Raw genomic sequence first — 19,820 nt, 5'->3', positions numbered from 1 at the left:
TAGTAATCATCTTGCTCATTCCTACGTGCTCATAAACCTGTTGCTTGATTGCCTTTTCCAGGATTTTCCCACAGGCTGATTGGTCTGTAGTTTCTCTCAATGATCTCTCCCCTTGATACAATAAAGTTAGCCATCAATTTGCAGCATTATTTCTTGTCCCAGCGACTGAAAAGATGGATGAGAATGCTACCGGATCCTCCAGGGTCTTCCTGCTTAGATCACTAAAAGTCATGGTGATTGTTTTAGATGTTCTTTCCTACGTGCTTCAATGCCATTTGGATCAGTTAAACTTTGGGAGTTGTTCTTTCACACCCCTGTTCTTGGCTGACAGCATACTATTCAAACAGATACTCTTAAGAAAAAAAAGAATTTGAACAAAACATGTTACTTAACAAATCATCATGTTCTGGGCTACAAATCAGTAGTGGGTTGCCCCCGGTTCGGACCGGTTTTTACAAACCTGTAGTAAAACTGGGGGGAGGCTCTGCCCACCAACCCCGACATCATCAGGAAGCTTCTGTGCATGCGCAGAAGCAAGCATGCCCAAGCAATCCCGCTGCGAACCAGTAGTAAAGTTAAGTGGAACCCACCCGTTACAAATGTGAATACAGAAGTAGGAGAATAAAGATATGGCAACTGTTTCCATTAGTTGCCAGAAAATAAATTACAACATACTGAAGGGAGCATAAATGTCTAAGGATCCTGTTAAATACAATAATAGGGAGCTGGTTTGTTTTTGATTTAGTATGTCAAAAGATCACTGTAACTGTTGCCATTGTAGTTTGTAAATCTTGGTTTCTAAATCAATACAAAAATGTTCAACTTTTTCTGGCTGGAATATAGATATCCTCTCCCTTTAAAAAAAGGATTGCAGGAGATACATTGACCAAAGGATATGGTATGGTACTTGGAATTTTCAGTTCTTTTTAAAACACATGGAAAGTTTTTAAAATCCTAAAATAGATATACTAAGCCTACTGGAGTTCACCACCACTGTTATTAAAGTTAAAGTTTTGTCTTTAACACTAATTCTGAGAGTACTACACTAGTTGCCCGTGGGCTACCAAGTCCATTCAAGATGTGGATATTAGTCTGTAAAGCCTTAAAGATCTAGACCAGTGGTTTTCAACCTTTATAATGCTGCGACCCCTTTAACACAATTTCCCACGATGTGGCGACCCCTTTAATACAATTCCCCACGATGTGGCGACCCCAACCGTAAAATTATTTTCATTTTGAACTTATTGCGCCTGAAGCCGTATTGGCTAGCGATCTGAACTGCTTGCGATTGCCTTGAGGACGGAGGCATTAAAGCGGAGACTCCTCCCCTATTAAGTTTATAGCGTCTGAAGCCAGATTAGGCTAGCGATTGGGAGTGATTGCAGCTGGCTTGAGAGGGAGACATCAGAGCAAAGATTTCTCTCTTTTTTAATTCATCGCGCCTGAAGCCGAATTTGGCTAGCGATTTGAAGAGCCTGCAGCTGGTTTGTGGAGTCAACCATTGGAGCGCGATTCTTCGACTCGCAAGTATACTTCCCATATTTCCGATGGTCTTAGGCGACCCCTGGCAAATCGTCATTCGACCCCCAACAGGGTCCCGACCCACAGGTTGAGAACCGCTGATCTAGACCATGGGTGCCAAACTTGATCACGTCACATGATATATTATGGCATTTTTTGCCTTTGCAGAGCAGGGGTGGCATGGCCCGAGTGTGACTCATCTGGCCCATGGGCCGCCAGTTTGACACCCCTGATCTAGACCAACTCCAGAGAGTCCTTAACTTACAACCATTTGTTTAATGACTGAAGTTACAACAGCACTGAAAAAGTGACTTATGACTGGTTCTAACATGACTGTTGCAGCATCCCCATGATCACGTGATCAAAATTTGGATGCCTGACATGTATTTATGACAGCTGTACTGTCTCTGGGTTATGTGATCACCATTTGTGACCTTCCCAGCCAAAGTTAATGGGGGAAGCCAGATTGGCTTAACGACTGCATGAATCACTTAACAGCTACAGTGATTCACTTAGCAACTGTGGCAAAAAAAATCATAAAATGGGGTATAACTCACTAACAACTGCCTTGCTTAACATTGGAAATTTTGGGTTGAGTTGTCTACCGTGACAACTTAATTATGCAGGTCCCTCCAAAGAGAAGTTCAGCTGTCCACTTTTGGAAAACAAATGAGAACATTCTTGTCACCAGGTACTTAACAAGTTCTGTAAGTGGACAACAAATATAGGTAGTCCGGGACTTACAACAGTTCATTTTGTGACCGTTCAAAGTTTAAACAGCACTGAAAATGTGACTTTTAACCATTTTTCATAGTTACAACCTTTGTAGTATTTCTATGATCATGTGATCAAAATTCAGATCCTTGGCAATAGAGTCATACTTATGACATTACCGTCTCTCAAGGTCATGGGATTACCTTTTGCAACCTTTTGTCAAGCAAAGTCAATGGGAAAGTTAGATTCACTTAACAACTGAGTTACTAATTTATCAATTGCAGTGATTCACTTAACAACCATGGCAAGAAAGGTCGTAAAATAGGACAAAACTAATTTAACAAATGTCACTTAACAGAAATTTTGGGCTCAATTGTGGTTGTAAGTCGAGGACTACCTGTACTCTAGGACCAGATTACTTACAAGTCTGTTTTTTATTTATTTTTTCCTGTTATTAAAAAAATAAACTTTGGTTCTAATTTTTTCATTTTATGTTAAAGTATTGCTTTTGTTTTTATAGTCACCACTAATCACTTGACAGCCCATTACTGACTCAGTAATATCACCTGCACAAAATTCTGCTTGAAATGGGCCAGTGAGATTCTTTACTGCTAGGTAAATAAGAACTGAGAAAGGACAACTCACCCAATAATCTAAGACAAAATAAAACAGAAAATACTAGATAAGAACTAGAACAAATCAAAGCATCACATGAAGGGATTTTAAATTTATTTATTTTGAATTTATTTATAGAATTTATTGGCCAAGTGTGATTGGACACACAAGGAATTTGTCTTGGTGCATATGCTCTCAGTGTACATAAAAGAAAAGATACGTTCATCAAGGTACAACATTTACAACACAATTGATGATCAATATATCAATATAAATCATAAGGATTGCCAGCAACAAGTTATAGTCATACAGTCATAAGTGGAAAGAGATTGGTGATGGGAACTATGAAACGATTAATAGTAGTGCAGATTCAGTAAATAGTCTGACAGTGTTGAGGGAATTATTTGTTTAGCAGAGTGATGGCCTTCGGGAAAAAACTGTTCTTGTGTCTAGTTGTTCTGGTGTGCAGTGCTCTATAGCGTCGTTTTGAGGGTAGGAGTTGAAACAGTTTATGTCCAGGATGCGAGGGATCTGCAAATATTTTCACGGCCCTCTTCTTGATTCGTGCAGTATACAGGTCCTCAATGGAAGGCAAGTTGGTAGCAATTATTTTTCTGCAGTTCTAATTATCCTCTGAAGTCTGTGTTTTCTTGTTGGGTTGCATAACCGAACCAGACAGTTATAGAGGTGCAAATGACAGACTCAATAATTCCTCTGTAGAATTGGATCAGCAGCTCCTTGGGCAGTTTGAGCTTTCTGAGTTGGCGCAGAAAGAACATTCTTTGTTGTCCTTTTTAATGATGTTTTGATGTTAGCTGTCCATTTGAGATCTTGCGATATGATAGAACCCAGAAATTTGAAGGTTTCTACTGTTGATACTGTGTTGTCAAGTATTGTGAGAGGTGGAAGTATGGAAGGGTTTTCCTAAAGTCTACCACCATTTCTACGGTTTTGAGTGTGTTCAGTTCCAGATTGTTTTGGTTGCACCACAAGGCTAGTCGTTCGACCTCTCGTCTATATGCGGATTCGTCATTGTCTCGAATGAGACCAATCACTGTTGTGTCATCTGCGAACTTCAGTAGCTTAACAAATGGATCATTGGAGATGCAATCATTGGTATACAGAGAGAAGAGAAGTGGGGAGAGCACACAGCCTTGGGGGGGCCCTGTGCTAATTGTACAGGTATTTGATGTGATCTTGCTTAGCTTCACCTGCTGCTTCCTGTTTGTTAGGAAGCTTGTGATCCACTTACAAGTCTGTTCCGGTACCTGTAGCTGGTTTAGCTTAGTTAGAAGAATGTCTGGAATGATGGTATTGAATGCTGAACTAAAGTCTACAAAAAGGACCCTTGCATAGGTCTTTGGAGACTCAAGATGTTGTAGGATGTAGTGCAGAGCCATATTAACAGCATCATCTGTTGATCTATTTGCTCGGTATGCAAATTGCAAGGGGTCTAAGAGCGGATTCGTGATGGTTTTCAGGTAGGAAAGCACTAGCCTTTCAAAGGTTTTCATGACTACAGATGTTAGAGCAACTGGTCTGTAGTCATTGAGTTCCTTGATGGTGGGCTTCTTGGCACTGGGATGATGGTAGAGCGTTTGAAGCAAGAAGGAACATAGCACATCTCTAGTGATTTATTGAAAATATGGGTGAAGATGGGGCCAATTGGTCAGCACAGACTTTTAAGCAAGAAGGAGTTATCTTGTCTGGGCCTGGAGCTTTTCCTGGCTTTTGTCTGTGAAATAGGTCCTGCACTTCCTTTTCTGTGATCACTAGGGGTTGTGAACCCAATGAAATGGGGTCAGTTGTAGGAGGCTTGGCTGTTGTTGGTGTGTCTGAGATGCGGGTTGTGGAGATAGGTGGCTGTAGTTTCCTTTCAAACCTGCAGTAAAACTCATTCAGGTCATCTGCCAGTTGTTGATTACCTTCAGCCTGGGAAGGAGGTTTGCCATAGCCGGTGATATTTTTAAGAGTTTTCCACATGTTTGCTGGTTCATTTGCTGAAAATTGATTCTTTAGCTTTTCAGAGTAGCTTCTTTTTGCTGCTCTTATCTCCCTTGTTAGTGCATTTCTGGCCTGATTGTACAGCATTTTATCACCTTTTCTGTAGGCTTCCTCTTTGGAATGTCGTAGCTGCTTAAGTTTAGGTGTAAACCAAGGTTTGTTATTACTGTGTATTCGCAAGTTCCTTGTAGGTACACATAGGTCTTCACAGAAGCTGACATATGATGTTACAGTATCTGTGAGTTCATCCAGGTCTGCAGAGGTATATTTAAAAATATTCCAATCAGTGCAGTCAAAACATGCCTGCAGCTTTAGATGGTGAAGATTTAGTGAAAGATGGTGAAGATTTAGGTACATTTCAGAGAATTTAGAAAAATTCTCTGTCATAAGAAAACAAGTTTAGTTAAGAATTGCAGAAAAGGAAGAAGAGTTATTAAAGGGAAAGAAGGAAAAAGTTTCAAATAACTTCTGAAACTTACTGGGTTACCAGTAACTGAATAAAACAATCAAACAAACAGAAAAATTAGAAAAATCAGCAAGTCTTGCAAAGGAACCGAAACCTAAGAGTGCTTAATTTCTTCTGAGATCATTGCATTAAACATAGAGGAACTTTAAATAGCAGTATGTAGTAAATACAAGAGGCCAAGACATCGCAAAAAATGTCCAGGAGACTTGGCTTGAACACATATAAATTTTGGCTTATTCCCATATGGCAAAAAATGAGTAGCAGCTTAATGAAAGGAATCACTATTGTAAGCAGATAAGTATTTTCTATTTTTCTGTTCTACTTTATCAAGATGAATTTGAAAATTTTATAAACTTGGTATCAGCCATGGGATACCAAAAATTATTTTTTCAGGTTGTTTTTTTCAAAGGGTAGAATCAAAAGATCAAGCATGGCTCAAATGACAAAATTAAAAGCCATTGTCAGCCCCTCAGGAGATTTAATTTCAGATGAAGTCAATTGAGAGGAAAGAAGAGCCAATAGTCTGTCATAAAATGAACATAGAGAGAAGCAAATCAATATGGTCAAAATGGTTGATGAGTCGGAAAGGCATGCTACAGCATAAAAGCTTACAATAAAATGATCAGATTGGGTTTCTTTGAATAAAGAAATTATGAAATTTCAGCAGTAAATTCTTAGTTAAATTCAAAATGTTATCCTGGAAACGTGCATGAGAGTTTCTAACATCTTTAAATCAAAGTTTAGTGAATATCCTTACTAAAATTAGAGGAAATATTGGGGTACTAACCTCCCCAAACTTCAGTACCTGGGCATCTAGTCTTAACACTCAAGAATCATGAAGACAGTTGCTCAACAAACTAATTATTAGAGCAAAGTAGATGAACTATAATAGCACTTCAGCAATGGGAATAATCTCATTTATTAATCTCAGTTAATGGGAATTTAATCTCAACAACTAGGAATGCAGAAGAGAAGTGTCAAGGGAGTTTTTAAAAAGAGATAAGTTAGCAATATGTTTAGGGAAGAACTTCCTATTATTTCAGTTTCATTTGAGTTTATAAAATGTAGTATTAAATTAAGGGCAACATTGCAGGGTAGTGGCAAATACGGAAAAAGATAAAACCAATCAAACAAAAATCCCTATTCTGTTGCTTTTCTTTCTAAGGGAAAGTACAATTAGTATCCTGAGCATCCCTAAAGAAGTTGATAGCATCTTTCATTATATTCTGTAGATTCAGAAATGTAACTTTCCCATACAAATTAACTGGTATTATTCATGCTATTCTTATTTAAAATGTTTCCTTTCCCCTTTTAATTAATAATCTTTTATACTTGTTTTAATCTGTTCTGGTTTAACCACCTTTTTAGCTATCCTCTCAATCCCATTATAATATGTTTTCACATCTTTTGCTATTTTACTTTCGAAGTGCTGTCCCGGTGCCTGGAGGCCGTACGGGTCTGGATGGGGAGAAATAGGCTCAAGCTCAATCCCTCCAAGACAGAGTGGCTGTGGATGCCGGCATCCCGGTACAGTCAGCTAAATCCGCGGCTGACCATCGGTGGCGAGTCATTGGCCCCGATGGAAAGGGTCCGCAACTTAGGCGTCCTCCTGGATGAACGGCTGTCTCTAGAAGATCATTTGACGGCCGTCTCCAGGGGAGCGTTCTACCAGGTTCGCCTGGTACGCCAGTTGCGCCCCTTTCTGGACCGGGATGCCCTATGCACGGTCACTCACGCACTCGTGACGTCTCGCCTGGATTACTGCAATGCTCTCTACATGGGGCTCCCTTGAAGGGCATCCGGAGGCTGCAGTTAGTCCAGAATGCGGCTGCGGGTGATAGATGGAGCCCCGTGGCTCCCGTATAACACCATCCTGCGCAGGCTGCACTGGCTACCTGTGGCTTTCGGGTGCGCTTCAAGGTGCTGGTGACCACCTTTAAAGCGCTCCATGGCATTGGGCGGGTTACCTACGGGACCGCCTACTGCTACCGAATATCTCTCACCGACCGTGCGCTCTCACAGAGGGTCTCCTCAGGGTGCCGTCAGCGCGGCTGGCTACGCCCAGGAAGGGCCTTCTCTGTGGGGGCCCCACCCTCTGGAATGAACTACCCCGGTCTTCGTCAGCTGGACCTCCGGACCTTCCGCTGGCTTAAAACACATTTATTTAATTGTGCAGGGCTGAGCTAAATTTTAAATTTTAAATTACTGGTTTTAAATTGGCTTTTATTTTATATTTTAATTTTAAATTTTAAATTTTAAATTTTAAATTTTAAATTTTAAATTTTAAATTTTAAATTTTAAATTTTAAATTTTAAATTTTAAATTTTAAATTTTAAATTTTAAATTTTAAATTTTAAATTTTAAATTTTAAATTTTAAATTTTAAATTTTAAATTTTAAATTTTAAATTTTAAATTTTAAATTTTAAATTTTAAATTTTAAATTTTAAATTTTAAATTTTAAATTTTAAATTTTAAATTACTGGTTTTAAATTGGCTTTTATTTTATATTTTAATTTTAAATTTTAAATTTTAAATTTTAAATTTTAAATTTTAAATTTTAAATTTTAAATTTTAAATTTTAAATTTTAAATTTTAAATTTTAAATTTTAAATTTTAAATTTTAAATTTTAAATTTTAAATTTTAAATTTTAAATTTTAAATTTTAAATTGGTTAAATTCTCAATTTTAAATTTTTAAATTTTAAATTTTAAATTTTAAATTACTGGTTTTAAATTGGCTTTTATTTTATATTTTAATTTTAAATTTTAAATTTTAAATTTTAAATTTTAAATTACTGGTTTTAAATTGGCTTTTATTTTATATTTTAATTTTAAATTTTAAATTTTAAATTTTAAATTTTAAATTTTTTAAATTTAAATTTTAAATTTTTTAAATTTAAATTTTAAATTTTAAATTTTAAATTTTAAATTTTAAATTTTAAATTTTAAATTTTAAATTTTAAATTTTAAATTTTAAATTTTAAATTTTAAATTTTAAATTTTAAATTTTAAATTTTAAATTTTAAATTTTAAATTTTAAATTTTAAATTTTAAATTTTAAATTTTAAATTTTAAATTTTAAATTTTAAATTTTAAATTTTAAATTTTAAATTTTAAATTTTAAATTTTAAATTTTAAATTTTAAATTTTAAATTTTAAATTTTAAATTTTAAATTTTAAATTTTAAATTTTAAATTTTAAATTTTAAATTTTAAATTTTAAATTTTAAATTTTAAATTTTAAATTTTAAATTTTAAATTTTAAATTTTAAATTTTAAATTTTAAATTTTAAATTTTAAATTTTAAATTTTAAATTACAACTAGGAATGCAGAAGAGAAGTGTCAAGGGAGTTTTTAAAAAGAGATAAGTTAGCAATATGTTTAGGGAAGAACTTCCTATTATTTCAGTTTCATTTGAGTTTATAAAATGTAGTATTAAATTAAGGGCAACATTGCAGGGTAGTGGCAAATACGGAAAAAGATAAAACCAATCAAACAAAAATCCCTATTCTGTTGCTTTTCTTTCTAAGGGAAAGTACAATTAGTATCGTGAGCATCCCTAAAGAAATTGATAGCATCTTTCATTATATTCTGTAGATTCAGAAATGTAACTTTCCCATACAAATTAACTGGTATTATTCATGCTATTCTTATTTAAAATGTTTCCTTTCCCCTTTTAATTAATAATCTTTTATACTTGTTTTAATCTGTTCTGGTTTAACCACCTTTTTGGCTATCCTCTCAATCCCATTATAATATGTTTTCACATCTTTTGCTATTTTACTGGAATAGGCTCAAGCTCAATCCCTCCAAGACAGAGTGGCTGTGGATGCGGCATCCCGGTACAGTCAGCTAAATCCGCGGCTGACCATCGGTGGCGAGTCATTGGCCCCGATGGAAAGGGTCCGCAACTTAGGCGCCCTCCTGGATGAGCGGCTGTCTCTAGAAGATCATTTGTGGCCGTCTCCAGGGGCGTTCTACCAGGTTCGCCTGGTACGCCAGTTGCGCCTTTCTGGACCGGGATGCCCTATGCACGGTCACCACGCACTCGTGACGCCGCGCCTGGATTACTGCAATGCTCTCTACATGGGGCTCCCTTGAAGGGCATCCGGAGGCTGCAGTTAGTCCAGAATGCGGCTGCGCTGGTGATAGATGGAGCCCCGTGGCTCCCGTATAACACCATCCTGCGCAGGCTGCACTGGCTACCTGTGGCTTTCGGGTGCGCTTCAAGGTGCTGGTGACCACCTTTAAAGCGCTCCATGGCATTGGGCGGGTTACCTACGGGACCGCCTACTGCTACCGAATATCTCTCACCGACCGTGCGCTCTCACAGAGAGGGTCTCCTCAGGGTGCCGTCAGCGGCAATGTCGTCTGGCGGCGCCCAGGAAGGGCCTTCTCTGTGGGGGCCCCACCCTCTGGAATGAACTACCCCGGTCTTCGTCAGCTTTCGGACCTCCGGACCTTCCGCTGGCTTAAAACACATTTATTTAATTGTGCAGGGCTGAGCTAAATTTTAAATTTTAAATTACTGGTTTTTAAATTGGCTTTTATTCTATATTTTTAATTTTAAATCAATAGGCGTTTAGAATAAGTTTTTTAACTGTTTTTATATTTCTTACATTGTATTTATGTGTTTTAAATGCCTGTACACCGCCCTGAGTCCTTCGGGAGATAGGGCGGTATATAAATTTGATAAATAAATAAATAAATAAATAAATATTCCCTCTCTGTAATTACCAATTTAACCTCCCCATTAATTACTGCCTTATCGATGCGTTGGCTGGCCTCTAAATACATCTCTAATTAACCTGCCTCTCTACGATTAAATGCGTTATTCTCCTTGCGCTTGCAAGGCATAACTTATTCAACCTCAGCCCCTGCTATTTATCAGGGTAGCAATTCCTAGGAATGCCTATTGAATTAGCCCTTCGTTTCCCATCAGCAATAAAGTACGTATTAACCGCTCCCCTCCTGAGGGGAGAGAGTGGCTGCCCGATCTCGCCTCAGCCTCCCACTCAGCAATCAATGGCTCGCCTCACAACGGAAGAGCCCGGCATTTATTCATCGATGAGGCGATCAAGCGGTTAATAAACAACCCCTCGAGTGCCTCCAAACCACCCGCTACCCGCCATAAAAAACGAGAGGCGGCTCAGCGCTGCCCGTGTCAAGCAGTCCTTACGTCAAGTAATGATCCCTCACTGCTCCCCACAACAGCCCCCGTCCGCCCAAAAGACAAAAAAAAACTCGCATTGCATATATATATATATATATATATATATATACACACACACCCCTACATATCTATACGTATATACATATATATAAACCTAAGAATATATCTATATATATATCTATATCTATATATATGTATATATGTATATGTATATATGTATATATACACACACACACATATACGTATATAGATATATATGACCACCGCCCCCGTTTGCCAGTCAGGAGCTGAAGCCCCTTGAAGAGAGGGCAGATACACTCCCTGCCACCGTCGGCTGCCTTCCCGTCCGGGCTCCTGGAGCCGCTTTTTCCCTCCCGTCTCCAGGGCTGCCCGGCTCATAGTTGAGAAAGGGGAGGAGAGGAGGAGGAGGAGGACCAGGACCCATCAGGCCCGGCCCTTCGCCGCGCCTCGCTGCTCTTCGCTTCTCCGCCCTACGCTCCGCTGCTACCGCCGCCGCCACCGCGGCTGCTGCTTGTTTAACGGGGGTCGCCTTGGCTATAGCGGGGCGGCTTCGTTGCTGTTGTTTTTTCGTCCACGGCGATCCTTGAAGAAAAGAAAGGCCACGCACGGCTGGGCGCGCTTGGCGGCAGGAGGAGCGCGGGTGCCGCGGGGCTGTTTTGTTCACCGCCGACGGACCCACCGACCGACTCGACCACCGCCGTTCAGCGCTCCTGTCAGTCGGTGACGGGCGCTGGTAGGAGGCGGGCTCCTTCTTGCCCTCGTTGGCGGGTATGAGAAGGCCCCGCCGAACGGCAGCAGCACAAACGGCGGTCCTGCAGAGCCTGACGCAGAAGCGGGCCCGGAGCCTCGGCTGCTCCTGACAGCGCAGCCCACAGCCGCCGCCGCCTCGTCATGCGTCCCACGCGGTGGTGGTCGGGGCCGGCCCTGGCTTTGGCCTTGGCGGTGTCTCTGGCTGGGATGGGCACCTGGAGCTCGGCCAAGGGTGAGTGCCGAGGAAGAAGGAAAGGGGGTCGTGGTGGTTCGGGGTGCCGCTTTTTTTTTTTAAAGCCCTAGTTTGAATAGTAACAGCGGCAGAAACGGACCTAGAGAGGAGGCAGTAATACGCATGCATGTCTTGTTGGTTGCGTTGCTGTGGGGCAGCCTTCATACCACTTACTTGGGGTGAGGTTATTTGGAAGTGCTTACCTAGGGCTGCCAAAGGTATGTCTCTTGGTAAATAGCTTGTTTGTCGGTGCAAGGACAAGTGATCTCAGCGATGTCTGTCTGTCTGTCTGTCTCTCTCTTATCTAATCTATCTCTTATCTAATCTTTATCTCTTATCTAATCTATATAATTATCTATCTATTCATCTATCTATCTATCTGTCTGTCTGTCTATCTATCTTTCATCTAGCCCATCCTATCACATTTTTACATCTCCCATCTTACCTAAGTGACTCTGGGAGGTATAGAGTGGTGTTTTGGAGTTTCTCCTCACAAGTCAGATTTAAGTTAAAAGCTAGGCACATGTGTGCATATAGTAGACAGCTTCCTTCATGGGATTTTTGAAGTTTCCCCGATGAAATGTTTTGCCAGTGCAATGGCACAAATAGATGCAAAAGTGGGAGGACCTATTGAATGAGAGATGAAGGCTGGGTTTTCTAGTCCGTTTTTTCTCCAGAAGCATTTGCTCTAAAGCTTCTGAGGATCTTTTATATTGTTGTTATTATGATCATTATTACTGTAATAATTGTATTGGCAATTTAGTAGCTATTACTTGACTGGAGGAGCCCTATGTGTGCCTCTTTTTGCTTCCTAAGTAGAATGTGATAGTAATATGGATATCATATTCTCAGTTTGTGAGTTTTATGGTGGTAAAATATCTTACGATAGTTTGACAACTAATTTATTGTACTTTATAGTACCTCTACTCCATGCAGTTTGTAGAAATTTTAAAACAACTCAAGAAATATCTTCACCTGATACTGGCTTAATAATAATATTTGATATTTAATTGCACTAACATTTTATATTTTAGTGTCTTTTACTAAGAATTATTTATTGAATTCCCTTCAAGCTTTTTCAAGATAGACAAAAGTATATTGTCTCTATCAAAGAAAAACTTTACTGTGTAAATTGTGATTGAATTCTGTAGAAAAAAAATTTTTTTTTGCTACTCTAAAATAAGCAGAACTCTTAAAAGTTCTTTTTTAAAAGTTCTAAAAAAGGTTTATTGGATAGCACCCTGGATGTGTAAGTATACTTATTTATTTCGATGTTTATACTCTAGATGCAAACTATTAAGTATTAACCATTGTAAATATTGATCTTAAACACATAAAGGATAATTTAAAACCAGACTAAATTCTCTGAAAATATAAATAAAATTGCATGTAACATTTTATTCTGAATATTTTTGCCGGTTGATATGCTATATAATATATACTATTGTATATTTCATGTAACATTATTAATATTACTCTTATTTAATCACATTTGTACTCTTAGGTGTTTTCTCAGTGGTATCTAGTTCAAGCATCACCTGTTTTTTTCCCCACGTAATATCCTGGCTTAGATGGAATAATAATTTTTAAAATGTTACGTTATAGTCCAGAGTAGCTTATTTGAGATAGGCAATAGATTTCTCATTCAAGGATGTTAACAACTGTACTGTTTATACTATTGTTAATAGTGACTTGGTGACATTAATATTTATTACATTTTATGGTAAAAGAACATTGACTGTGCCCAGACTCTTGCATTTTCTGGGTAAAATTGGCTACAGGGTAAGGCATGCATCTCTGTCTTTTTCTATCTACTGCTTAAGAACATCATTGATATCCACTTGGTGAATGTCTATGGAGATTCTCAATCATTGGGGTCATGATTGTCTAAAAGGTGCTTTCTTTCAAAAGGCAACTGGACTTTCTTCAAGCAAAACAAGTTTCCTTTTGAAAGAAAGCACCTTCGGGTATATAAGATAATCTATAGCTCTTTAAATTGTGTGAATGCACCGATCTATCTATCTATCTATCTATCTATCTATCTATCTATCTATCTATCTATCTATCTTTCTATTAAACAAAAGCTGAGGTCTCCATTTTGCAGATTGGACATAAAGGCGGCTCAGAAATAGAAAATTACATTTCCGTGAAGTTGCAGTACTGGTTAGGAGTTCAGTAATGCTTTCTGTGAAGTAGTGAAATTATTAAACTTATTTTAATAGCTTTGTTTATTATGTGTGTACATGTACTGTGCCTGTGAATAGCATTAAAGCCTTTTGCAGTTTTATTGATTATTTTCCAGCCATTTTTCCAATAAATATTTCAAAGATTAGTAAAAGTAAATAGTATTGAACTGGATTACTTCCATATAGCCAAGGAATTATTCCATTGAAAACTTGTCTTTCTTTCTTTCTTTCTTTCTTTCTTTCTTTCTTTCTTTCTTTCTTTCTTTCTTTCTTTCTTTCTTTCTCTCTCTCTCTCTCTCTCTCTTTCTCTTTCTTTCTTTCTTTCTTTCTTTCTTTCTTTCTTTCTTTCTTTCTTTCTTTCTTTCTTTCTTTCTGTTACAATGATTATAAATGTTCTATTATGAGGAAGGAAAAGGTAGATTGGCTTGTCATAATAGAGCAGCAAATTGTGTCCCCAAATAAAGGAAGGGGGTGCAGTGGCTCAGCGGTTAAAGACATTGAGCTTGTCAGCTGGAAACCTGACAGCCCAGGTTAGAGACCTAAATGCTGCTTGACAGGGTGAGCTCCCATTATGTGCTCCACCTCCTGCCTTCCTAGCAGTTCGAAAGCATGCAAATGCAAGTAGATAAATAGGTACCACTTCAGTGAGACCGTAACAGCATTTCATGCTCCTCAGCGAGCGTATAGTCATGCTGGCTACATGATCATTGAAGTGTCTTTGGACAATGCTGGCTCCCTCAGCTAAGGAATAGAGATGAACATTGCACCTTAGAGTCTGACAGGTCTATCTTTACCTTTATAATATCAACTACTGTAAGCCTAAACCACCGATGTAAGAAATACATGTTATAGTACTTGGTAAAAATTGCGTCCATTTTCTAGTTTTCTCGGTTTGTATTGTGTTTAGAAAAACGAGCCAATTAATACGAGAAATATATTTGGCAACGTTAGATGGGACTAAAGCTATTTCTTCTATGAATTTAACTTAAGAGAATTTTTGCACGCTGTGAATTGCATTGGGTAAAAAATAAAACATGGCCTTTTGCATGGAGAGGCCTACTATTTCAAGAGGAAAAGTTTTTTTTTCCCTAAAGTTAGTTATGGAGGGAAAGTTCAAGGTCCAACAGGCATTTGAATATGATATGGCTGCAGTTCTTTTGGCGCTTTAGCGTATTTCAGTAAGGGAACCACTTTGTTCCCAATGTAAGGAAAATATTAAATCCAAATTTGTGTGAGTATGTATGTATACACACACAGAGAGAGAAACAGACAGACAGACTTTAAATTTTATGTTGGTTGTTGAAACATTTCACTTAAGGTTAACTAAATAATTCCTGTGCTTAACCAGGCTTTTTGGATCTACCACTTTTAAAGTTTTGCCACAAATATTTTGAAATGGGTCCTAGTTTCTCCTTCCCAGTGTTTTTAATTTGCCTTCTGCATCAGGTTCTAAAATGGTTTCTCTCAAATGTGGCATTGGGAACATGCAGAGGTATAATTGTACAATCCCTGTCTATATATTCAGAACTGGCTATATATAAAATAGGGAGTCAAAATGACACTTTGCCAGAGAGGTTATGTTAGCATTCTTTTATGCAAAGTGCTGGTTGGCATTCTGGGTTTTTGAGTTGTGCCAAGAAAACACACAGTTCTATCTTGAGGGTTGTCTATCTCTCTGTGAACATATACACACAAACAAATATTTTACAGCATTTGCTAGCTGGTACAAAGTAACTTCTTTTAATGTAGTAAGTATTACCTTTAAATAAACAAAATATGTTTGTGGGTAGGCATTGGCATTTTAGCAAAATGAGGTAAATGAAAGAAACCTGAACAAGTTCCTGCAGAAAATAATAGTAGTACTACTGTAGCATATGATGGCAGTTTATTAACGGAATTAGATTTATCTGTTCTATGTTGGAGTTTGGTATTTTTCCCCAAGCAATTTTTTTTCCCTAAAACTCAAAGCCTAAACTAGTTAACAGGCATGCATTTCCCTAGTTTCTACAGCAAACCAGTGAACTTGCTCTGATTTTATTTGTATTAACTGAAGGATATGCAGTTTAACATGATGCCATTTGCTGGCAAGTGAAATTATAAATATCTTTCTCCCAGAATATTTTAAATATAAATAAAAGGTATGCTTTGAGACGTATTGCAACTTTATGTTTGTATTAACGTCTTTCTTCTGTTCATGGCCCGAGGTCTTCTGTTCTGTTCTCCAGTGCTCCCCATACAAAAAGCCAAAGCTTTATATGAGTCATGAAGGTTTCTTACTCAGATTATTTACTGTAAACATACACTTGCATTCCAGAATTGCCCCAGCAAAGTGCTATTTTGACTTTACTCTTTGATTGCTGAAGGGTATACTATTAAATTAGCTTATATAATAAATTGTTTCCCTCCCCCTTGCCTGGTTTCATTCCATGCCTCTCTGGGGCTATTACTTCTTATAGTTGAGCTGTATTGGCAGACTTTGAACTGGATTCATTTTATACCCAAGACTGGAATATTGGTAATTGGTGTTGTCTTTGCTGCAGAGATGTTGTGCTGCTGATTCTGCTTCATTTGGTTCTTATAGTTGAGCATTTCTATATAGCACAGAGACAAAGAAATTAAATAGGTTTTGCTCACGGTTTAGAAAGTGAGCTGAGCTGAGCTGAGCTGAACTTCGCGTTAGATGAGTGAACCAGAGCGGTTTTGCATATTGTTATTTCTGCTATTTGAATTGGATTGGCATTTTGGAATTGTTGGAGTTTTGTTGTGTGGCTATCTTGTTCCTTGCACTAGGACAGGAAGCCAGGCTTGATGTCCTTTGGTTCCTTCAATATGTGAATTAGATTTTTGCTCATTTAAACTTTTGTAAATCTGGAAGACATATGAAATTGGTCTGTATACCTAATTCAAATGGTTTACACAAATAGATTGGGTATAAATTCAATAATAAATTATTTTAATAAGAAATTCATACATTACAGATTAGGGATTTTATCCAACTTTTTTTCGGATGGGAAATGTAAGTTAAACCTCATTTTGAACTCTTACTCTGCAATAGCTAAATTTTGATATAAAGACAATGCGAGGAAGTTTTTTTCAAATTAGAGGATCTCTTATGGGACTAATTTAATTTTGTAGCTATATATACAGTGTAAAAACATTATGTACCATTGATCCAGAGTACTTATATTATTTATTGATCATGTATGCATTTCTAAGATGTATACATAACGAAGTTCAAGTATGAAAATAAAAGAATTACCACATAAAATAATTAATAATTAAGAGGTTGGAAAATTTTAATAAATATATTTAAAAAATAATTACAACAGAATCTAAAAAGGTATTACAGTGATATGTAAAAAGTTGTGTAGATTAAAGTTAAAAACATTTTAAAGACAAAAACTCATCCCATGGAACCAGGTTTTCAGGATTCTAGTACAAATATATAAACCATTACAATTCAGCAACACTTAATTTAAAGATTAATTTAACTTAACTTAAAAGTAATCTTGTCATATAGCATTTAACCAAGCACCTCTTCTATATAATTTAGCTTTCAGTTGCATTTCTGTAAACATATAAAACAAATTGTGCTGAGTTGGATATGAAACGTGAAAGAGAAGCAAACAGATCATGATTTTTGGGTGCCTGTATGGAGAGAGCCAAGGAAAGAAGAATGAAAAGAATGATAGCTTTATGTCAAGGCAGAGCTTATCAGAATTGCATGTTCTCATAAGGATTTCTTGGTTAGCGATCATCACTTTCTTAAAAATCATGTTGTTTTTTTCCTTTCATGCTTCGTAATCTAATATCAGACTTGTTTATGGCCTTCTACTACCCTGTTTCCCCCAAAATAAGACATCTGATAATAAAACCAATTGGGCTTTTGAGCGCATGGCAATAAGGCTAAGTGCTTGTTTCAGAGTTCAAAAAAATATAAGATAGGATCTTATTTTCAGGGAAACATAGTAATTTTAAAAGGAAAGTAAAACATTGAACTTCTTCATTACTCTTGAAAGCTGAACAGAACTGTCTTGATGAACAAATCCTTGAAGAAAGCACGCTCCTTTTTTCTAGCCAAATACTTGGTTCGGCTAGTGGAATAGATGCTAACAATATCTTTTCCTGTTTATTTAAAATTCCTTTAGTTGAAAGTTTAGCTGTTCTGATGTCCTAATTCTTTACCATCTTCTTGGTTGTAAGAAAAGCATTGTGAAGGATGAGGCCAGCAAAACTTACAATCTATTACATTTTTCAATGCCTTCTTTTCTTGTCAGGCCAAGTAGAGTGCTGAATGGCTTATTTCCTTTCTCCAAGTTATATTATGCAAGCTTTAGTACATCTGGATTTTCGGGGGGGGTTTTTTTTGTATTTATGTAAGTTGTATCACATACAGTAGTTCATCAGGGATTTTTCCCCTTTTAACTCCAGTGTAATCTTTAGTATTCACTGTTTGGGAATATTCTGTAGTAAAAGTGATTAGCTACAATCTTGGTTGTCCCAACCTCTCTTTAGAGAAAACCATAAATCATAGATGCTTCTGCCAAAGGATGTTAGATATCGGTGGTTCTCCTCCTATCTCTCCGACCGGTCGCAGACGGTGTTGACAGGGGGGGGCAGAGGTCGACCGCGAGGTGCCTCACTTGTGGGGTGCTGCAGGGGTCGATTCTCTCGCCCCTTCTGTTCAACATCTATATGAAGCCGTTGGGTGAGATCATCAGTGGCTTCGGGGTGAGTTACCAGCTGTACGCTGACGACACTCAGCTGTACTTTTCCACCCCGGGCCACCCCAATGAAGTTGTTGAAGTGCTGTCCCGGTGTTTGGAAGCTGTACGGGTCTGGATGGGGAGAAACAGGCTCAAGCTTAATCCCTCCAAGACGGAGTGGCTGTGGATGCCGGCATCCCGATTCAGTCAGCTGCAGCCGCAGCTGACTGTTGGAGGCGAGTTATTGGCCCCAAAGGATAGGGTGCGCAACTTAGGTGTCCTCCTGGATGAACGGCTGTCGTTTGAAGATCATTTGACGGCTGTCGCCAGGAGGGCCTTCCACCAGGTCCGCCTGGTTCGGCAGCTGCGCCCCTTCCTTGATCGGGATGCCTTGTGCACAGTCACTCATGCGCTCGTTACCTCTCGCTTGGATTATTGTAATGCTCTCTATATGGGGCTCCCCTTGAAGTGCACTCGGAGGCTTCACTTAGTCCAGAATGCAGCTGCGCGGGTGATAGAGGGAGCTTCGCGTAGCTCCCACGTAACACCGCTCCTGCACAGACTGCACTGGCTACCTGTGGCCTTTCGAGTGCACTTTAAGGTGTTGGTTACGACCTTTAAAGCGCTCCATGGCTTAGGGCCTGGGTACTTACGGGACCGCCTGCTGTTACCGTATGCCTCCCACCGACCTGTACGCTCTCACAGAGAGGGACTTCTCAGGGTGCCGTCCGCCAAGCAATGTCGGCTGGCGGCCCCCAGGGGAAGGTCCTTCTCTGTGGGGGCTCCCACACTTTGGAACGAACTTCCCCCGGGCTTACGCCAAATACCTGACCTTCGGACCTTCCGCCGCGAACTGAAGACACATCTTTTCATTCGCGCGGGGCTGGCTTAAATTTTAAATTTTAAATTACATAAATTTTATCGATTTTAAATTTTTTATTAATTTTAAATGGGGTTTTGGTTTTTATAAATTTTTAAAGTTCTAGGCTAATTATAATAAGTTTTTTAACTTGCATTTTAAATTGTATACTGTAGTGTCTGTATTTTATTGTTGCCTGTACACCGCCCTGAGTCCTTCGGGAGAAGGGCGGTATAAAAATCAAATAAATAATAAAATAAAATCAAATAATAAGAAAACCACATCTGTCTCCATTGCCTATTAGCAACTCTGTACTGACTTTCCTGGTTTATAAATCAATTTTTAGGTGGAAATACCTAGTCTTGCTTTTAGGTTCTTTAGCGAATATTATGGATGAAGCTGACAAGTATATGTTGTTTGTTATAGGTTTGTTAAAATATTTTCTTAAGGTTTTCTATTGAGAAAAGATAGATGACTTTAAAACAGGATTTGGAAAGAAGGATAATGTCCAGTGGGCATAATGCCTGTGAGTGCCAGCTGTAGTGGGTACTTGTGGACTTCAAAAGCATCCAA

At 38.2% G+C, this 19,820-nt stretch overlaps 1 protein-coding gene across 1 annotated transcript in view; it reads left to right on the top strand.

Annotated features, from left to right (window-relative positions):
• The first annotated feature begins 10,920 nt into the window (after window positions 1-10,920).
• The window catches only part of INSR (insulin receptor), a 97,747-nt gene continuing 88,847 nt past the window's right edge, over window positions 10,921-19,820 (top strand). Inside the window, exon 1 of the mRNA XM_058163240.1 lies at window positions 10,921-11,496. Within this exon, the coding sequence (XP_058019223.1) occupies window positions 11,406-11,496 (91 nt within the window). The 5' untranslated portion in view covers window positions 10,921-11,405. The remainder of the gene's footprint in view (window positions 11,497-19,820) is intronic.

The sequence above is a fragment of the Ahaetulla prasina genome, chromosome 1, assembly GCF_028640845.1.
Source record: "Ahaetulla prasina isolate Xishuangbanna chromosome 1, ASM2864084v1, whole genome shotgun sequence".
In the NCBI taxonomy this organism is placed as follows: Eukaryota; Metazoa; Chordata; class Lepidosauria; order Squamata; family Colubridae; genus Ahaetulla; species Ahaetulla prasina.
This window is presented reverse-complemented; position numbering and strand designations above follow the sequence as displayed.